The sequence below is a fragment of the Toxotes jaculatrix genome, chromosome 6 (assembly GCF_017976425.1).
Source record: "Toxotes jaculatrix isolate fToxJac2 chromosome 6, fToxJac2.pri, whole genome shotgun sequence".
NCBI lineage: Eukaryota > Metazoa > Chordata > Actinopteri > Toxotidae > Toxotes > Toxotes jaculatrix.
In genome coordinates, this window is record NC_054399.1 from 17,010,271 (window position 1) to 17,029,717 (window position 19,447).

Sequence of the window (19,447 nt, forward strand, 5' to 3'; positions counted from 1 at the left end):
GAGCAGCAGAGAGGTGATTTCTCTTCCTTCTAGGAACAGAAATGTCTTGATTAGACATTTAAGGCCAATAATAGTTCAAATGGTAAATAAAGAAGTTGACCCCAGTCTGTATTTTCAGGAATATGCATATGACAAAGATTTTCCAGATAATTAAAGCAGACTGAATATAAAAAACTTTCAAAAGTTTGTTTGTATGAGTATTGTACACTGTAAAATCTTACAACATGATCATACAAAAAAAAAAACTCTAAGAAACTAATTTCTCTGAAAAAGGTAAGTAGTTATTAGTCTCAGGGTATTTTTTTATATCTACTTAAGTTGATTAAAAAGTAATCGCATCTACTTCCTGAGTTTACTATCTAAAATGGAAAAGTGAAAATAGACTCATCCCAGAGAAAGAAGGCCACACCGAGCATACCCTGTGTTTACAAAAACTCAAATGAAACCATGCTGGCTTTCATATTCATGAGTTTCTGGGACCAAATAAAAGCTTAAACTACTTCAGTGATGAAAATGAACATTTCTCAGCAAAAAACAGCTCAACGTGCATCTACACTGTCTGTCATATTAATTTTTAGTTTCTAATGTAAATATAACATGTTCTTTCTGAGTGTAAAACTATCTAAAACAATGCATTACAGTGAGTACAGTACAACTTGCTGCTTATTCTCTGTTATTGTTAACTGCTGCCATTTCCCAGTGTTCAATTTCAAGTTACGTTCTCATCCAACAAACAAGCACAATAAGATGCCACAGGTACATTCCTGCACCAAAACCAGCTGCACATAAAGAAATCCTTTAACTTTTTTAAATCAATATTCACAGATAAACAAGTGAGACGTCTCCACTGCTGTGTACTTCGAGGGTGTAGACCAAATAACCATGGTTCACTTCTTCCTCTCACACTAGAACACAATCAACAGCTCAGACTTCCAAAATATGTGAAAATGTTTGTGGTCTTTTTTCCCCTGGCTTTTTTCCTCCTCCTTCCGCTGTTCTTGGCTGTCAAGCTATATTAGTGTCCGATAGAAATAAGTCATTTAGAAGAGCCTCTGTCGGCCAGCCCCTCAGCCCCACTAAAAGCTCCAGGATTAGGTCCCAGAGGCCTTTGTCTCCGCAGCCCGCAGGATTAGGGGAGATTTACTGCGAGGAGAGAAAAAAAGTAGTTATTTCATGGCACTTTCATGATGAAACCTGGCCAAAGCTGTGTTGGCTGGGGGGATTAGAGGAACACAAAGAGTGTGGTTGTGTGTGACCCACCCCATCCCAGAGCCGCCACCACTGACTCACTCACTGGCCCCCCTCCGGATCATTTCCCCTTCTGCGGGCCAGCAGGGCTCGGCCGGGTTCACCTCCTACTCATCAGGACAACCAGGGTTCAGTCAAAATGAGTAATGGCCTCTTCAATTAGCTCTTCACTTCCCAGTGATCCAGCACTTTCTGACAGCAACTTCATCTTCAGATTTCCCACAGCAACTCTAAACAACACTAACATCACATCATCCCATTAGTCCTTAAGTTAATAAGCAGTTTTATGAAGTAAGAAACAGATCTTGGTGCAGAGGGTCTAATCACCAGGATATAAGTATGAAGTGCAGAGGTAAATGAGAAGTTAGTGGATTTTCATCCCTCCTGTAGTGTTTAAAACCGCTTGAAAGGACTTATCCTGCTCTTAGAGGATCCACTTACACATGCATGGATTAAAGTGAATAAAAGACAAAAGGCTAAGCCACATCACTGACAACAGTCTCACCGCTGAACAGGTGAAAACCCGCGCAGGTTTAATAACTGCTGTCACATAGCAGAGGGAATTAAACGGACCTCACTGCACTGCTGAGAGTAAGAAAATGACGTTGTGAATAGTCACTGTCAAAACATCCAGTCTTTATCCCACATGATGTCAAATAACATGAAGTTATTAAAGTTCAGCTGTTACATTTATATATACCACATTTTTATGTGCTGTTGCAAAAACACAGTAGGTCGCATTTAGTGCAAAACATTTGATATAGAGCTTTAAGAAAAGGGCAGTGAGAAAAAAATGAAGTATTTTTGCTTGCTTCATTCTGTGAGAATCAGTTTATTGGATCATTTTATTATTTTTGGAAGCTCTTGGATCCTCCAAAATAATTTACATTACAGTTTTTGGTACCACTTATACCACTAATAAGGCACCCTTCTAAACTATTTAGTATTTATACTAATTAAGTATTTGTTGATCGGATAAAACTGAGTTCTTTCTGTATAGTGAAATATTCAGTTTGCTGAACTGAGAGAAAAAGATGAGCAAACTGGTTCAGTTGTTGAATAAATCTGGTCTTCAGCTAGGGGTCTTGGGCTGAAGATACATATTGGAGACAGAGGTGGCAAGTACTGACTCAAAATATGGACAAAAAAACTCCAGAAGCCGATTTAGTTTCTGATCACACAAAAGCAAGAAAGATAAGAGAGGGTGACAGAGGAGTAAATTTTCTTCTTTTTCTCATCTCTTTTTGTCCGTAAGAAGTTTTTGTTAATGTCTCCTGTTTAACAGATGTTTTAGAAAGCAAAGCTCATTATGCTCAGGCTTTCTTTAATTACTTATCAATAGTGGAAATATATATTGACAAGGGCCTGTCAGGAGGGGACCTTTGTAGATGTCAGTTATCTCAAAGGAAGGCCCCCTCGGACACCAACTGGATCGATCGGCATGCAAAACACAACTGAGAGGCCTTTTTTGGGGGCCTCGGTGTTAGTCCGGGAGCATGTGGGCCGAAAAGGGGAGAGCAGGCGGAGGAGCTAAAGACTTCTTCATCGAGGAAATCAATAGGGCCGGCTGGCCTTTGACCTGAGAGAGACAGGGAGAGCAGGCGGCAGGTCAGTCTGTCTTCTTAAGCCCCTCTGAGTGCCAGGATCATGCTGTGAGGCCTGACACTGGCTATGACACCCTCAGGGCTTAGAGTGACATTGACCCAGCTGCAAACACACCAAGTACACACAAAAATCTCAAACATACACACCCAGAGATGGCTTTGGTTCACCGTGTGGAATCTGAATGACAATATCATTTTATGACAGCTATAAGCAAAGTCATTTTACCATCTATAACAATGCATTATGAACAAACTAAACCATTAGTCTGATTTGATTTATTTAAAATGAGGTGCCATGAGACTTAGAAATGCATCAAGCTATAATAATTCTTCCTTTATACAACCTAGAGACTCATTAGCTTCCAATTAGCTTCTTATGATCTGCTGCACTGCCCTTGGGAGCATGGCAATAAGCAGCTACACGAGCAGATCAATACGAGGGACTGAGTAAAGATCAGACTCTTAATTGGGCAAGAGTGCAACAGATTAAAGACAGAGAGAGAGAGAGAGAGAGAGAGAGAGAGAGAGAGAGAGAGAGAGAGAGAGAGAGAGAGAGAGAGAGAGAGAGAGGGGCAGGCAGCTGTGGGCGTCCCCTGGGGGTCAGGGGCACCCACAGTGGGCTAGACTAAGGGTGAAGGGGTGAACTCGGAACCACAGAGAGAAAACAAACTTTGAGCCTTTTAAAGCCCAGTGATAATATAAACAGTGTAAACAGCAATTTTGTTCGACTTCCGAGCAGGTTTGAGTTTCATTCTGAAGGAGAATGAAGTTACACAGGAACAAATGAGGGGAGCCATCAAATAAAGGAAAGTGAGAACCTTTAATACACAAATGTGCACAAATACAAGCACTCCAAGTGGAATGAAGAGCTGATTTTGCACGAGGAAGAGCACCAAGCTTCATGCCATTCAACACAGCTATTTGTGCACAGCTGTATTTTAAATGTTCTCACTTTTCTGCGTTCGATGGCACCCTTTCTTTCAGATCTGGTCACTTCTGATTAACTACATAAGGATGCAACAGATCAAAAATCATTTAGAGCTGAAATGACTTGCTGCTTTTGAGTTTTGGTCTGTTCGTCAGACAAAACAGGACATCAGAAGACGTCTCTGTCAGTTTTGCAAAGCTGTGAGAGGCCTTATTTGCAGTTTTCTGACATAATCTAACTAACTGATAAATCGATAATGAAAATAATCATCAGTTGCAGGCCTGAATACCATGAGCAGCAGGCTCAGGATCAGGGCTGCAACTGATGATTATATTCATAATCCAAAAAATGTATCAAATCAATACCTGATTAATCGTTTGGTCTCAAAAAATGTCTTGGTTCAAGTTGACAATCATCAAAAAGACGACCAAAAGTCCAAATCTCATACATATCAAGTTTATAATTATAGAAGGAACCAGAACAGAGGCTATAGCCAGCAAACTTTTGGCATCAACTAATAATCAAAGTAGTTGCAGATCAATTTTTCTGCAGAACAACTGATTGATTAACTGTTACAGGTCTATTTAGGATGAGTGCAGTAAAGTGTTTATTTGCTCAAGCTCTCACAGAGATAAAGCAGATCTCCATCGCCCAGCATGGGGTCAGTTTCAGAGCCCCGGCCTGCAGCTTCCCCCTCGTGACCCCCACTAGTCAAAGGTGATCAAGGGGGAGAGAGAGAGGCACTGATCGAATTTGATAATGAAGACGACCTCTCTAAGCTGCTTTGCTCCACATGTTCAAAATCTCTGCAACACTCAATAAACACTAGGAAGCCCCCCTCCCTGTCACTGGAACATTGTGTAGGTATTGATCCCAGCTAACTGGCTCTTTTAATACCTGGGGTCTGTGGCCCGGCCTGGGGAAATGCATACTGACATGTGACGGGAGAAGCTTAATAGGCAAACGCACCAAAGAAAGGATGGGCCTCTCAGTTTAGCATTTCTCTCCCATTTTTTTTTCCAATTTACACATCTGCTGGAGAAAGGAGAATTACGGCCACTGCACCTGCCGTTAAAGGGGCATATAGACTGCAAGGCGCTCAGCACTGTACCGAGAAAAAGCTGTCACACTGTCAAAAACTGTTTGTGCAGCAGCGGTGGAAGAAGTATTCAGAACTCACTTTTACTGTTACTAAGTAAAAGTAGCAATAAAACTGCAAAAATACTTCATTACAAGTAAAAGTTATGAAATGTGAAAAGTTTTACTGGTTTCATTCAAGACTAAAATGTCTAGTTTTCATTTTCAGATTGAGCAGAACTTATAATCATGACTTTTTCTGACTTGAGGTCTTCTGATTTGAAATGATTAAGTGAACGAACGAACTGCCGAGAGTTCACTAAACTAGTTAAATTAACTTTATAAAGAAACACCATCAGCACTTAGCATAGTAATTGCGCAGAGTCAAGAAGAACAAGGGGTCCTGCACCAGATGGTCTGACCCCCACAGAGCTCTGATCTGAACATCATGGACACTGAGACAGCCTAAATCCACAGTAGAAATGTGGCAAGTTCCCCAAGATGCTTGGAACAACCCACCTGCCATGTGCCTCGAAAAAACTGCACCCAAGTGTACCGAGGAGAACTGGCGGTGTTTTAAATGAGAAAACTCGAATGGAAAGCTGTTGAAAGTTGATTCCACTCAATATCTCACAGTTACAGAAATCGTTATCTTAGGTTCAGTGAACTTAACTCCATTAGTTTTATATTTTCACAACTCATCCACTGACTTTGAACTTATTATCCAACCCATATTCATATAACTCACATTTTTAAGGCAACACAGAAGTCGGTTTAACTCAACCGACTTAAAATGATTTACAATAAACTGCAAGAGTCACTAAAGCTGTCAGATAAATACAGTGGAGTAAAAAGTACAATATTTTGCCTCTGAAGCTTGGAGGAGGGAAGTATGTCACATAAAATGGATGTGCTCAAGTAAAGTACAAAGTCCTCACCACTGTATTTAAATGTTCTTAGTTACATTTCACCACTGCTGTGCACAGACAATTGACATGTAAAGACAGAGCAATATCTTCTTTTAACGAATACCTTTTAATAGAAAAAGATAAACAACCAAAAATACAAAAGGAAACTGCATATTTACAGCATTCGGGTATTTTTTTCAGCCATTTTCAACATAAAACAGCGCGGGTTAGCTGATACACACTAAATGATAATTGTCTCTAATTAATAACCCGGGCCTAATTCAACAATACTGAACCTACTTTCAACTTTATGGAGGAATAACATGTCATACCTGCTATCACCAACATTCCTGTAGTTTTTATTTCATGCAGTGCACGACACAGATAGAAGTGGATATAGTCGGTATTTTGACTGAACTATAAAACACAGCGATATCTTCCATCAGCTTTACTAAATAGGTAGTAGCAGAGACTTTACATGTCTGCTGAGGTTCTTTTTAAATGATCAAGTATTATAGGATTAGTCAGGTTTAAGAGTCAACCAACAAATTTAACTTGATAAGAACCGCTGTATAAACAACAGAGTACGGGTGATGCGCTGTTGTTTATACAACAGAGCATCAGTGATGAGAAACGAGGTGCAACGTGAAAAGTGCATTTACATAGCAATTCTCAACAGACTAAGACATCAATGCACTTAAGTGTAACTAAGAACAAGTAATGTGCTATTCATTAGAATTGAAAGCAGTATAACACAGATGAGGTACTCAGACTTGGGCCCTATACAACAAGAGCAGTTCTATAGTGCAATTTAGGCTGAGGATACAGCCTGGCATTAATATCGTATTTGTTATCATCATCATCATCGTTCAGTGGACAATGCCCTGGCATTTTCAGTCGTTCTTCTATAGAAGTATTTTATTCATGACTGTTTGAGGCCTTAACCCCCCCCCCCCCGCCTCCCCTGCTCAAATAACAGAAATAATTTTAAACTAACAATATCCACAACTGAAATACCAACAAGGAAATGAAAACACTGTTAATTTGGGGTCATTTTGCTTCGAGGGCGCTTATTGTTCTCTTCTCCGATACAGTAGGTTAGAACAACACTGAGCTCGTCTCAGGCTGTTCTGCTGAAAACTTCCCACTGCGCTACCCCCCTCATGCTGAGGAAAGTGGAGCAGAGCAGTCAGAGGTCATCTTTTGACCTTTGCATCCTCCTTGATCTTCCAAATCATCAGCTCCATGCAGGCAGACGCATCTTCGCTCGAGTCGTGGCCCTCCACTGGAAACACATGGACAAATGACCATTAAATAAATTATAGTTTTTTGCCTGAATACTGTATTACCAACCTATAAAGTTACAGTACCATAACAGTACAAATTTTAATTTTACTTATCAAATTTGATTAGTAAAATTAAATGTAACCTTCTAGTGATCTGTAAACAGGGAACCATACGAATGAATTACAGAGAGAATGTTGAATTGATGTTGTTAAGGATGTTTAAAAATGATGACAACAGTCATGCTGGCAGCGTTTCAGCAAAAATTGACTCAACACTCAGACTTTTAATTAACACGGTGCAGGTGAGTGACATCTGCTGGAGACATAGAGCAGTCACATTTATCTGACCTGGCCTTCCTCTGGTTCTGAGGCTATGCCCAACGCTAACACATTTACGAGTTTTAATCTAAAACAGTTCAGTTTAATTTCATTGGACTCACTTTCACTGGACCATTCCTTGGATTTATTTTAATGTAAGTCAATGTACTGGATTTATCACATGACATTTATTGATCTATTTTAATCACACTCTTGGGTCATGATCACACAACTCTGCATTTTGTATTTCTACTAAATGTTAAGGTCTTGAGCAACTTTCTGATCATTTGCCCCTGCCATTTGCCACCTACATCTCCTACTGCAGCATTAGTCACCCAAATGAGGGGGCATGTCTCTTTGAACTTCCTCTTTCTTCTACAGTTTCTTCTTTTCTTTCTTTATGTTCATGCTCTTTGGGGAGTTTGGTAGCAGAAATGCTGGTGATGTGGGCCAAAGAAGTCCATAAATATAATACCAGTCTATATAAATTAAGCCAAATTCAGTTTGCCATACTTTTGATTAAAATGATTTATGCTGACTTAGCTGGTCTGAATCTACAAGCCATGTTTCAATGAAGCGTTTTCAACAAATAAAGATGAACTGGTGCTGTCTGATCAGTCAGTCAGTCTTTAGCTGTTGTTGACATGGAAAATGTCATGAGTCTTACAAATGCAGTTTATGTGGTTATGATGTAGGGCATAAATGTGCTCGGGATACAGAGGAGAGGGTTTGTTTATGTAACTACAGCCATTTTAATGTCACAGGGGATTATGTAGTGTAATGGGGATAAAATGCTTAAGTTTTTTATTTGGAGGAAAAAAAAAAGGAATTAAAACAATATTTTCTGTGGGCTCAGATGGGGCTGGCTGTGGCCCAAGAGGTAAAGTGGGGTGTCCGCTAATCGCAGAGTCCACATGTTGAAGTGCCTTGGGCAAGACACTGAACTTCAAATGTCTCCTGATGGCTGCTACCTTGCATGTTAGCTTGCTGCCATTAGTTGATGACTGCGTGTGTGAACAGCAAATGAAGTGACTTTGCTCTATGTAAAATACAGCCAAAACATGGTTTCAGTTTGCTGAGTTTTGCCAGTTTACCTATTTAAATCTTAGAAATTTAACAATTCATGTAATTATTTCCATACACAGTGAATTAGAACAACTTAGCCATCACTAGTCAAGACAACATCAATCTGTTCAGCACCTGAATTAAAAATAAAAACACCAATAAGAATTAATAAGATGATATTATGCAGTAAAATATGTTTGATGTCGACAGTAATTTTCTGTAAAGCTAATAATACACATAAAAAACTACTCTTACTATGGAGTTTGTAAAAAGCAACGACACAACTACTGGCAGTCCTGTGTGATTTTCTTACCGTTGTCCTGGATGATGCGTTTGAGGTGATCAGCCATCAGGTTCCTCAAGGCACGTTTGTACGGCAAGCCGAGGCGGTGAGGGAACACAATGGCTGTGTCTACGACTGAACTGTGGATAAGCTAGAAATGAGAGACAGAAAGACAAAGGGACAGAGAGGGAATAAAATCAAGTCTTTTTCTTTTATTTCAGCCCATTCTCCACATTTAAACTGTCTCAGGCTGGAAACAAGGCCTATAAACAAACACTCTCTCTAAAAACTAGCTACCTGAGTAAAACATCAGAATTGGATTTCAGTCTTTTTCTGCACTGCTCTGGTTCGCTTTGTAAAGAAGAAACAGTTCTGTGAAGACTTCCTCATATATACTGAGTTTCAGATTTGAATCAGTGAAAATAAAACCAAAGAATCCCACACCCTGTCCATCACTTGAACCCAGTTCATCACAGACTTTCACCAGGCAAGATTCATACAAATAGAAGTGTACACATTAAGACTAATCACTGGGGTGATTCAATTTCATGGTGTTTTCATAAAGTTTTTTGAAAATACAAACTAAAATGTTCAGTTATTAAAATTTCTCCACAAAAGTTACTGAATGACTATTTGTTAAGGCAGTGATTCTCAGACATTTTGCTGATTAATAAAGATTCAAGTAAAGCCTTGATATTTTCCTTTAAAATTATTTTAACTTTTTGCACAGTTTCCACAAAAAAGACATTCTATATGTGATATTTTTTAGTTTAGTTATTGAGGTTTGTGATATTAGTACCTGTGATTTTGTATTTAGAATTAGAATTTCTTCTGGGAAACGCTACACTCTGATACTTTACCATAAAAGTCTCTGTCTACTTCAAGTTTAAGTATGAATTACGTTTTATACTTGAAGAAATTAAACAATCAATGATTTATTTAGCAAAGGCTTAATTTAAACTGCTTAGCAAGGTGATGGATTTTCTGGTTGTCTCTGAGATGTTCCTACGGGCAGTAACAAGTATCACAGTAAGTATCACTTGCAAACCAAGCCCCATTTTTACATAAAGTGTCTTGAAAATAAATGAAGTTCCATGGTACCTTCAGAGCGAGGAGGTCGCTCTCAAGGCTGTGTCCTATGAGAATGGATTCAGCACTGAACATACTGAGCAGCACAGCCTGAACATCTCTCAGGGTGATGGTGGCGCTCTCCAAGTCCTCCTCCGTCACACCTGAAAATCTGTGAAGCGTGTATGAGAAAAAACTGTGACTCCTTCAAAGACTGTGACTGCTCACCAACTATAATTTAAGGCTGGGCAACAACTAACAGTTGATTTCAGTGTCAGTTGCACAGCACAAACTCACCGTGTGTTGTAGTCGACCACTTTGCTTTCAGGTTTGACAAACGTGTCATAGATGACTTTCATCTCTGAGTCAATGACCGTCACTCTTGTCAGTTCCAGGCCCTGTTTTGTGTAACACTGTTTCCAAGAAGGGAAAAAGAGCAAAAATTTAAAAAATAGAATGAAATCAGCACTGAGCCTGTGAACTCCGAGCATAAAGCAAAAAACTATTTCTCAGAACTGAATATCCCCGGCTGGAATTATAAAGTGCAGTAATAAAAAAGGAACAAGCTCTGAGGCAATTTACTCAAGAAGAATGATTCAAGGCCAATTGTGCATTTACAGTTTTTAAGTTGGTAAAAATTTGGGAAACATCTGCCTCACTCACCATCTCACAGTCCAAAGCAAACACCCCTCCATTGCCGTCTGGTGGTAGAGGTTTACTGAATGTTGATACATAGCCATCTAATGACTCTTTACGTCCATCCTGAACATGTTGCTGCAGGAACATGAGGTGTTTGAACTCAGATTGATCATGAAAAGTAAATACTTTGACTTTATGCGGAAACAAGTATTCATTCTAGAGGTGTTTTATATACATTTTCAACTGGAAGGCACAGAGAAAAAAAAGGAAACTGATTGCCCCCTAGTGGTTAAATGGTCAGTTGTCTTCAGTACAAAGTCAAGTACTTTAAGTTTCACAAGACTTAAATGTAATTCATGAAAATATATATTGACACAGTTTGCATAAACCATCCCAGTGAACAAAAAAAAAACTCATCACAGAGGGAGAAAACAAAAAGAAGAAGAGGTGGAAAAAACAGAGCTATCTGACTGAGACACATCACAGTTTAAGGTTTTATGAGATCGGAACAAACCAAAATGTAATGCCTCTCAAAGATAGGAATATTTTTTCAGCAGCATATCGTCATCTTATGCTGTGCTATGTTCTGATGATACCTTGGCAACTTGGCAGCCTGGAGAGCCCACAGCAGCAGCACAGCAGCTGTAGTTGGTCTCCCAGGCTCCAGCGACTGATGACAGACAGGAAAGAGCAAGTTCATAAACAGACGAGGAAGGCAATCAGAAAAGGGAGGTAAAAAGAAGAGAATACACATTTATAATTTGATGTTTATCAATCATTTGCACTAAATGAATGTAAACAAACTTACCTTTATATCTGCGTAAACGTCCCCAGTGATAACTACATTCCTCTTTCCGCACACAGTTGCCATTGACGTTGATCTTATATTCTGCTCCACATCTACAGCATATCTTGCTGAGCGCTAGAAATTTGTTACCGAAACTGTCAGTTGAAAGTAAAATAACAGCTGAAGCATTTACTGTATATCTAGAAATGAATAGTTGTTAATGGTGAAAGAGCTGTGAGCACACATAAGATACTTACGGTCTGCAATGGCCTTTTTCTCTGGGAGGTTGTGTATGATTGCCTTGCCAGCCGCCTCTGGGTTTACTCTTGGGTATCCATGCTCCTGGAGCTGCTCCTCTGTCATCAGGTACGCCTTCAGCTTCCTGTAGAGCGTGGCTCCTACAGAGAGACACAGCAACAAGTTAAACAAATGTCATTATATACCCACACTGAAAATCTTAAGAGAGTGGATAACAGCAGCAGTGGTGCTGGCAGATTTTTACTGTTTGGACTACTGAACAAGTTGATCATAGATAGAAGACCACTGTATTTCATAAATGATCAATTATCTGACCATTGATTGTTAATGTTGTTAATCAGACAAATGAACAGTCCTTTCAACAACACTAAAGTCTTGTAAACAGGTCTCCTCTGACGTCAGGCCACTGGGGAAGGTAGTTTGCAGTAAACAGGACTTGGAAACACTGAAAACATGATCCTTCATGTAGTCATGACTAAGGCCACCTGCGGCTTACTCAGTTCAGAATAAGAGAAAAAACAAACTTGTCGCTCACCAGTGAGTTTCTCCTCCTGTTGTTTACCCATTCTGTTAACAGTGAAGCTGGTTGTAGCAGCCAGACGCCCCCCCAGAACTTCCTCATGGGACTGGGCCCTCCTGTTAGTGACTAACCCTGGATCCTCTGAAAACACACACACGCACACGCATGCACACAGGTTACCACTGACATTTAGTCAGATAAAATCCTTACATCACTTTTCAAATGCTTGAAACTAATTTCCATGCTTCTACACTGTATTGGTTGAATTTGGCACACTGACGCAATCCTGACACTATGTATGTATACTGTATGTTGTACTGTACTGCACAGGGACTGAGGTGACATACTGGTGACAGGTGATGGACAGGAGCTGCTCTTGCTGCGCAGCTTCTTCAGAGTGTTGACAGCTACGTTGAGGTAGATGTTCCTACTGCTGCTGCGCTCATACACCAGCTTCTCCTCATCAAGGGCCTGAAACAAAATTAACACCTCTATCACTGTCTAAACCTCGCTTGTTTTACTGGAAAACAGAAAGTCCCTAAGAGAAAGAGAACAGAGAATCCCTGAGGAATAAAAGAAAAGCCTGAATTTTAATGAGGACCCGCTTTCTCTCAAACAATTTTCAAGCTATATACAGTTATAAGCTAAAGTTATAAGAAATTACACATAAAAAAACAGCACATCATTCTGATAAACCAGGTCAGATCACAGTTTAGGCTGCAGTTTCTGCACCTTAAATGGCTACAGCGGGTTTATTTCATACCATCTGGAAGGCAACGTCCTCTGACGGGCAGAATTTGACACATTCATCTATGAAAGTGTTGAGGTAGCGCTGGCGTACGTTGGTGGGAACTTTGGCCCCAAACTCAGTGGGGATGACAGGGCGCTTCATCGAAGTACTCTGAAAAAGTCAAAGCCCAGAGAGGACAATAGCATTAAATCACACTCTAGACACTAAACAAACATTTCTCTCTGGAGACGTGGTCTGTCAGTTAACAGTCAAGGCTATGCAGGAATGTTCAGACACAAAAACACACAAAAAAAATCCAAGCAAAAAAATCTGCAACCTGAATTTTTGAAAGAATGTAAGTGACACAAAATAGCCAAGAGAAAATACCACTAATTAAATGACAATAATGGGCTATAGAAACTTCTGGATACCTTCAAGGTGGGTGTGTGTGCCAACCTCTTCGCCATTATAGTGGACGTGGTCTTGGACAAAATACCGGCTGTGGTTTGAGCCTTTACAGATTGATGAGTCTGGCTGGGGGATAACACTCGACTGACAGCTGGCTTAGCATCTGAAGAACCTAGTTAGACACACACACAGACACACACACAATTTGAAAGTCAAAAAAGTTTAATTTCTTCTTCCCAGCAACAAGACATATGGACAAAGCTGAATCCTGCTACAACACAGAGAGGTGGAAGCACTCGTACTTGTTTTGGAGGATGTTATGTGTGGGTTGGGACGGTGCGCTATTCTCTTCCTCTCTCCAGAGAAGCTGGGGCTGGAGCTCTGTGAGGCAACTTTGACTGAAGCAGAAAGCTGCGCAGCTTGCTGCTGCGCCATCTGCATACGCTGGTAGCAGACCTCCTGGGCTGTGGGTCTCTTGTACGGCCGCACCACAGTCTTAGAAGGTGCTTCAGACTGAAAAAAAACAGGAACAAGTGTTATTAAAAAGTGAACACCGGGCTCTTCATAGATGAATGGCAAGGAATGGGTGAGGTAGCTTTTCATAAGAATGAAGGAAATAGCTGCAAGGTGGTTTTAATGGGAACACCCAAAATCTGAATGTCACACTTTAGATGTTTCAATTATTATTCATTACACAGCACCATCAGGGAGGAGTCTGATTGGCCCCAAATTCAGTCTGCAGCATGACAACGACCCCAAACACACAGCCAGACTCATTAAGAACTATCTTCAGAGACAAGAGGAACAAGGAGTCCTGCAACAGATGGCCTGGCCCCAACAGAGCCATGATTTGAACAACACAGACTGGGAATGCATGAAGAGACAGAGGACACTGAGACAGCCTAAATCCACAGAACTGTTGCAAGTTCTCCAAAATGCTTGGAACGACCTACCTGCCAAGTACATTGAGAAACTGTGTAAACTGAGGAGAACTGGAGCTGTTTTAAAAGCTAAGGGCAGTCACACCAAATATTGATTTTATTAAGGTTTTTTCTCTTTACTGAGTTTTGTTAAGGAATAAATAAAAATTATTCATGGCATTATTTTCGAAAGCATCCTCGTTTTATTTTTTGCTGAATTTCTACACCTATGCGTTAATTTTTAGTTTATTTGGATGGTGTACATCAATAGTATGTCAGAAGTGAAACTCTAACTTGATTTTATGATTATACCTCAACTATATTTGGACAATTAAAAAAAACAACAACTAAAGACTGGGGCTTTAATAAAGCTTCTGATGATGTAATCAAGAAAGGCCACATTGCCACAAGCACCCTGGGAAAGTGATGGCCCACGGATCAGACTACCAATGACTGATTAGCTCATTGTCTCTTTGGAAACACTGACAGCTGGTTTACTGTCAAATCAGATCGACTGGAAAACCCCGTCGCCACAGCTCTGGCTCAGCTTACAATATTTTCACATTATGCTTCCTTGTTTGTTGCAACGCCACCTGTATAAGCCCTCCCTGCCTTTAGCAAAGATTTTTTTATTCAATCCCTATTTCATTTATTTGCCCGACAAGTTCTCTTATTAGCTTCAAATATAGATGTGCTGCATAAGTCTGAATTATCTGAAAATGAATAAATGTTTTCTGTGAATAATCCCATTCAGTGTCGAAGATGTATTACAAATGCAAAATTGAATTTCTGTTCAGAGCTCTATAAAGCCTCTTCCTCTTTTAAGGAGAATGGTAAACAACTAAACCGTGACGAGGACATGCCACTTCAATCACCACGAAACGAAAACAAACCAAGGGTGATGGATGATTTCGCCCCTAAGGACCAGGGCTATTGACATCGAGATAAGCCAGTCAGTTTGTATACAAGCCTGAATTACACTAAGACTGTGTAAATGACAAAACCGCCTTTCACTCAAGGAGCTGTGTGTACAGCTATGGGCAGATTTTGTACAATTCCTCCTGGATAAAGTTTCATAACACAGATAGAGATATAGTGTGTTCACCATTGTGCAATTGTGCGTTCCGCATTGTGCGATGAAGAAAGAAAATAAAAGTTATGGTGACAAACTTACATTTCCTTTGGCAACAAAATGGGAGACTCTCTTCTTTTGACCGGGGAAGAGAGTGGTTAAAGTGCTCTCTGTGCTTTTCTCCTCCTCTGAATCCCTAGAGGGCTGAGAGGACACAACGCAGCTTGTTCATTCAAATTCCACTGACTGTCATGAGCAAATTATGAATCTATTAAGAAAAACAGTATGTGGCAAATGAAGAGAACCACCACAGTGAGACAGCATGGCAAGAAAGAAACACCAATACCTGTTTTGTTTGCCTTCCCTTGTCTTCCCTCTTCACATCCTTGGATTCATTGAAGATCCGCAAACACTCCTCCATGGGATCTGAGTCAAAGTCCAGATCATCCTGGAAAGCAGAGAAGTCGATTCCAACGCCATCGACCTCTTCTTTACCTGCACTGCTGCCTTCCACACCACATTCACCCTCATTGTCAGAGGAGGACGGAGTCAGCTCTGATGCTTTCCTCTTGTTTAGACGTCCCCTCTTTAAAGCATCCGCTGATTTTCTCACCAAAACTTCCTCTGCTTCTTCATCGGTGTTGTCCACCTCCATCGGTTCAGCTTCATCTGGACTCTCATCTCCAAACAGATCAGCGTGGCTCAGACTCAGACTTTGCCGTTTGTCCTCAAGCCTCTTCCCATTTGATGAGCTGATGTTTTGCTTCACCTTAATGCTGTTTGCAGAACTCCCTTTACTGTGACTGCTACTGCTCCCACTCCGAGAACCGCTTTTACTGCTTTTCTTCACATCCTTTTCTCTTTTACATTGATCAAGTTTACCATTGTTATGTTGGCGGTCCTTATACTTGCTGTGTTCCTTTTCCTTGTCTAATGTTTTAAGTTTCTTGCTTTCACTTGCACCATTTTCTGTATCTTTATCTCGTCTGCTTGAGTCCGTCTTAACTTTTTCCACAGTTTTGATCTTACCATCACTCCTCTTCTCGTCTCTGCCCTCCCTCTGAACTTTATCACTTGTCTTATCCTTTACTGTGTTTTTTCTATCATCTCTCTTCACAAGACTCTTGTTCTCCTTTTTTGCAGAGTCCTGATTTGAGTTCTTTATTGAACCTCTGTCCTTACTACTGCTGCTACTACTCTTAGTACTAGATGTCCTGCTTACTTCTTTTTCAAGTTTATGCATTTTGTCAGATTTGCCACTTTTCTCGTGATTAGTTTGACTAGTCACCTTCTTTTTCTCTAGATTGTCCTTTCGTTTAAGATCTTCCTGGACATCTGAGTCGTGTGCCATGTCCTCTTTATTCCTTTGTGTCAGTGCATTTACTACACTTTCAGTTCTCTCCTTCCCAAAAGCGTCACCAGCTGACCCAGTCTTACTTCTTCTCTGCTGGAGATTGCTAAGAGACGTGGGTCGATACTCTGTTCCAGAGCTCTCCCCATCAGAGTCAGAGATAGTGTACTTTTTTGTGTCTACACTCTGCTGCCGTGGCTTTTTCACAGCTACAGCATATTCCTCATCTGACAAATCAGACATGGGTAGTTTGTGTGTCTTGCTCCTGTCCATCTTGACAGCTTGTGCACCCTTGTCCCTCTTGCTTTTCACTGTGATTCCTGCCGAGTAGTTGGAAAGTGGGTCATACTCCATGTCTGTAGATGGTCTTGAATTGTCCACAGTGTATTTACACTTTAAGGAGAAGCTGTTTGAATATTTTGGGCTGGGGGGAGGAGAGGGGAGTTGGTGAGTATGTGTCCGAGGAGGAGGCTTTTTCAGTGACATAGGAACATATTCCATGGAGTTACTGCTGTTCCCTTGGTTGTCTGAATCCAGAGTGTACTTGCTGCAGCCAGGGGTGGGATTATAACCTCCTGTTGTTATCTCATAACTCCCGGGATCATAGGCCATGTGTGAAGCTGCTGTTTTATTTTTGACAGCACCAGACGAAGACAAACTGGTACTCTCACTGGGATTGTACGGTTCGTCCCCAATCTGAGAGAGCTTCCTCTTCTCCCTCTCCATCTCACTGCAGACCTCCTCAATGGCCCTGTTGACAAGCTCCAGCGCACCACTGATGTCTCCTGATTCATCTGGCTTTCCATTCTGCAGCTCCTGAGGCCTCACCACTTCTGGGTTGAAAGGATCATAACCTTGTTCTGCAGGGGTACAAGGCAAACAGTCTTAATAAAAACTAAACTAAAACTCCACTTAAGATTAGAGCTTTCAGTTAGGGATGCACCTGTCCAATATGCTGAATACTGAGCTCATTAAGCCAATTACGCATCAGGTATAATGTGACTGATGCTGACGAAATGATTTTATTTGCCCACTGCAAAATGTACTGTTTCTGCTGTAAGTTACATTCAGTCAGTGACAGTAGACTGCAGAATTTGGAAAAAGAGAGAAATGGTATTGGATGTGAATGCAAAATGATTTGAAGTACCGGAATCAATATCCGTACATAAACCTATCTCAAGGTCCTCCTAAGCAGGTGAAGTTTGCTCAGTTGTCATCACGTGAATATTGCCTATTGCCTTTGCATTATAAGACACAAACTTTACATAGTGCACTAACTGCATTTTATGTTGCCAATACGTGCAATATGTGCAGACACAAGATACATTATTTTTGAATCACAACTTCCTCATCTCTTCACTTTATTGGTCACTATTTTTATCTGAGTATACTTAAAAGTTACCATTTACACTCGGATGTGAGTTTATTAGGTACCTAGCTAAAAATAGTGAAAGCTAATGCATCAGCCCTCAAATAAATCTTACCTTCAATGCTGAGTTTTTGTTGAAAGTGTTAAAGAGTTGCTGACTCCACTGTATGATCATTCAGACAAAATTAGTTTAATCTAGGCCTACCTAATAAACTGACAGCTGACTGTATGTTTGTGCCTACAGTATCTGGTACCTTATTTTTGTTCTTCGTTATAGTATTCTATTTTTCTTGACTTAACACAATGCACTTTTAATTTCCCTGACTGGGAAATACAGTACAGTTCACCTTGCACTTCCTAGCGACGCCTCAGTCTACAAAAAAAAACATGGGGGGGGACAACTGATCAGACGCACCAATTGCAGCTACATACACAACATAAATATAGGTGGCGAAAATCAGTCTAGACCGTTATGGTTTCGTTTGCCTATTTCCACACACATCTTTACCACCTACTCTGTGGACGAAGACGTTAAAGTATTACCGTATAAACTACGGTTTTAATAAAATAATGCCAAGTACCTCTCTGTGTGGAGTGGAGGTCTCTTGGCTTTTTAACATCTGCTGGTGCTCCGTAGGACGGCCGTCTCTGCTGGCTGTGCCTGAAGTGACAGTACGGTCTCTTACACCCATTTCTGCTGCCTTTGCCATCGCTGTACTCCGTGTAAAACGGACAGTCAATCCATCGGAAGAAGCCGGTGGATCTTAACATTATCTCCAGATGTTCCTCTCATGCCCGCATGAACCCACTCGACCGTTATTCTGCGTAGCTGTCGTCGTACTGCAAAAAAGCTTGTCGGAGCGACGGAACAATAACAACGTACCTACGGCGCCATGTTGGACTCGTCGCAAGGATTGGGGGGGGGGGGGGGGGGGGGTGAAATCTCGCGTGGCTCCACGTGTCTCGTTCCCCGACGTCACTGAAGCGAGTAAACGGTTAACTGTTCATGAACAGTGTTTTCAACTTTTAACGTTAAGGATGCTTTCAGTCCTGCCCTGTCAAAAGCCAGCTAAAGAAGGCCTTTGATCCTACTTTCCAATAAAAAAATCCACTCTCCACGTAAGATGTGTATTTAGACAGTTAATAATACATGAGTTGTCGGGGATGTGTTTATCCTTTCTCAGATTTTTTCCCGTTTTTTCCTTCCTGACTGTTGTCGGTAAGTGCATTAGCAAGTCGTTAGCATTAATAAGCTCGAATAGTTGTGTGTGCGCTCCTCATTGCATAATTGTGATTTGAAGAGACAAAGAGTCGCTTGTTTTATAATAATAAATCAGACAAGTGTTGTAACATTTTATTTCACTGGACTCCAGAGACGGGTTGTCTTGGCCTTGGGTTAAATGGTCTGGAAAGTAGTGTGCTTAGGTGTCTTCTTACCAAGAGTTAGCTGAGAATATCAGTACTATTCTGTTCCCATTAACTATGGATCTGAAGCCCCCTAGAAAGTGAGTAAATGCACCCCCTCCAAATGTTAAACTACCGCTTTAAATTCCAAACTGATCGTTTCAAGTCATGTTTGTCTGAACACATGCTAAACTGGCAGTTACA

The 19,447-nt window shown here is 40.7% G+C and overlaps 1 protein-coding gene across 1 annotated transcript; it reads right to left on the reverse strand.

Moving 5' to 3' along the window:
* Nucleotides 1-5,873: 5,873 nt before the first annotated feature.
* rexo1 (REX1, RNA exonuclease 1 homolog) lies at nt 5,874-18,737 on the reverse strand. Its single transcript, XM_041040732.1, has 16 exons — nt 18,421-18,737; nt 15,466-17,330; nt 15,222-15,323; nt 13,430-13,640; nt 13,151-13,299; nt 12,753-12,890; nt 12,337-12,460; nt 12,005-12,130; nt 11,469-11,609; nt 11,233-11,346; nt 11,021-11,094; nt 10,449-10,559; nt 10,083-10,198; nt 9,819-9,957; nt 8,748-8,868; nt 5,874-7,050 (listed from the first exon to the last, which is right to left on the reverse strand). The coding sequence occupies exons 1-16, from the start codon at nt 18,608-18,610 to the stop codon at nt 6,962-6,964; spliced, it is 3,810 nt and encodes a 1,269-aa protein (XP_040896666.1). The 5' UTR covers nt 18,611-18,737; the 3' UTR covers nt 5,874-6,961.
* Nucleotides 18,738-19,447: the final 710 nt, after the last annotated feature.

What these genes read in the sequence shown, in the direction of transcription:
- rexo1 (XM_041040732.1), bottom strand. Translation starts at nt 18,610, where the DNA reads ATGTTAAGATCCACCGGCTTCTTCCGATGGATTGACTGTCCGTTTTAC. An exon ending in GAAAAAGGCCATTGCAGACC is followed by an intron (nt 11,347 to 11,468) that starts GTAAGTATCTTA and finishes ACAAATTTCTAG; the next exon opens with CGCTCAGCAAGATATGCTGT. An exon ending in CAGGCTGCCAAGTTGCCAAG is followed by an intron (nt 10,560 to 11,020) that starts GTATCATCAGAA and finishes ATGTTCCTGCAG; the next exon opens with CAACATGTTCAGGATGGACG.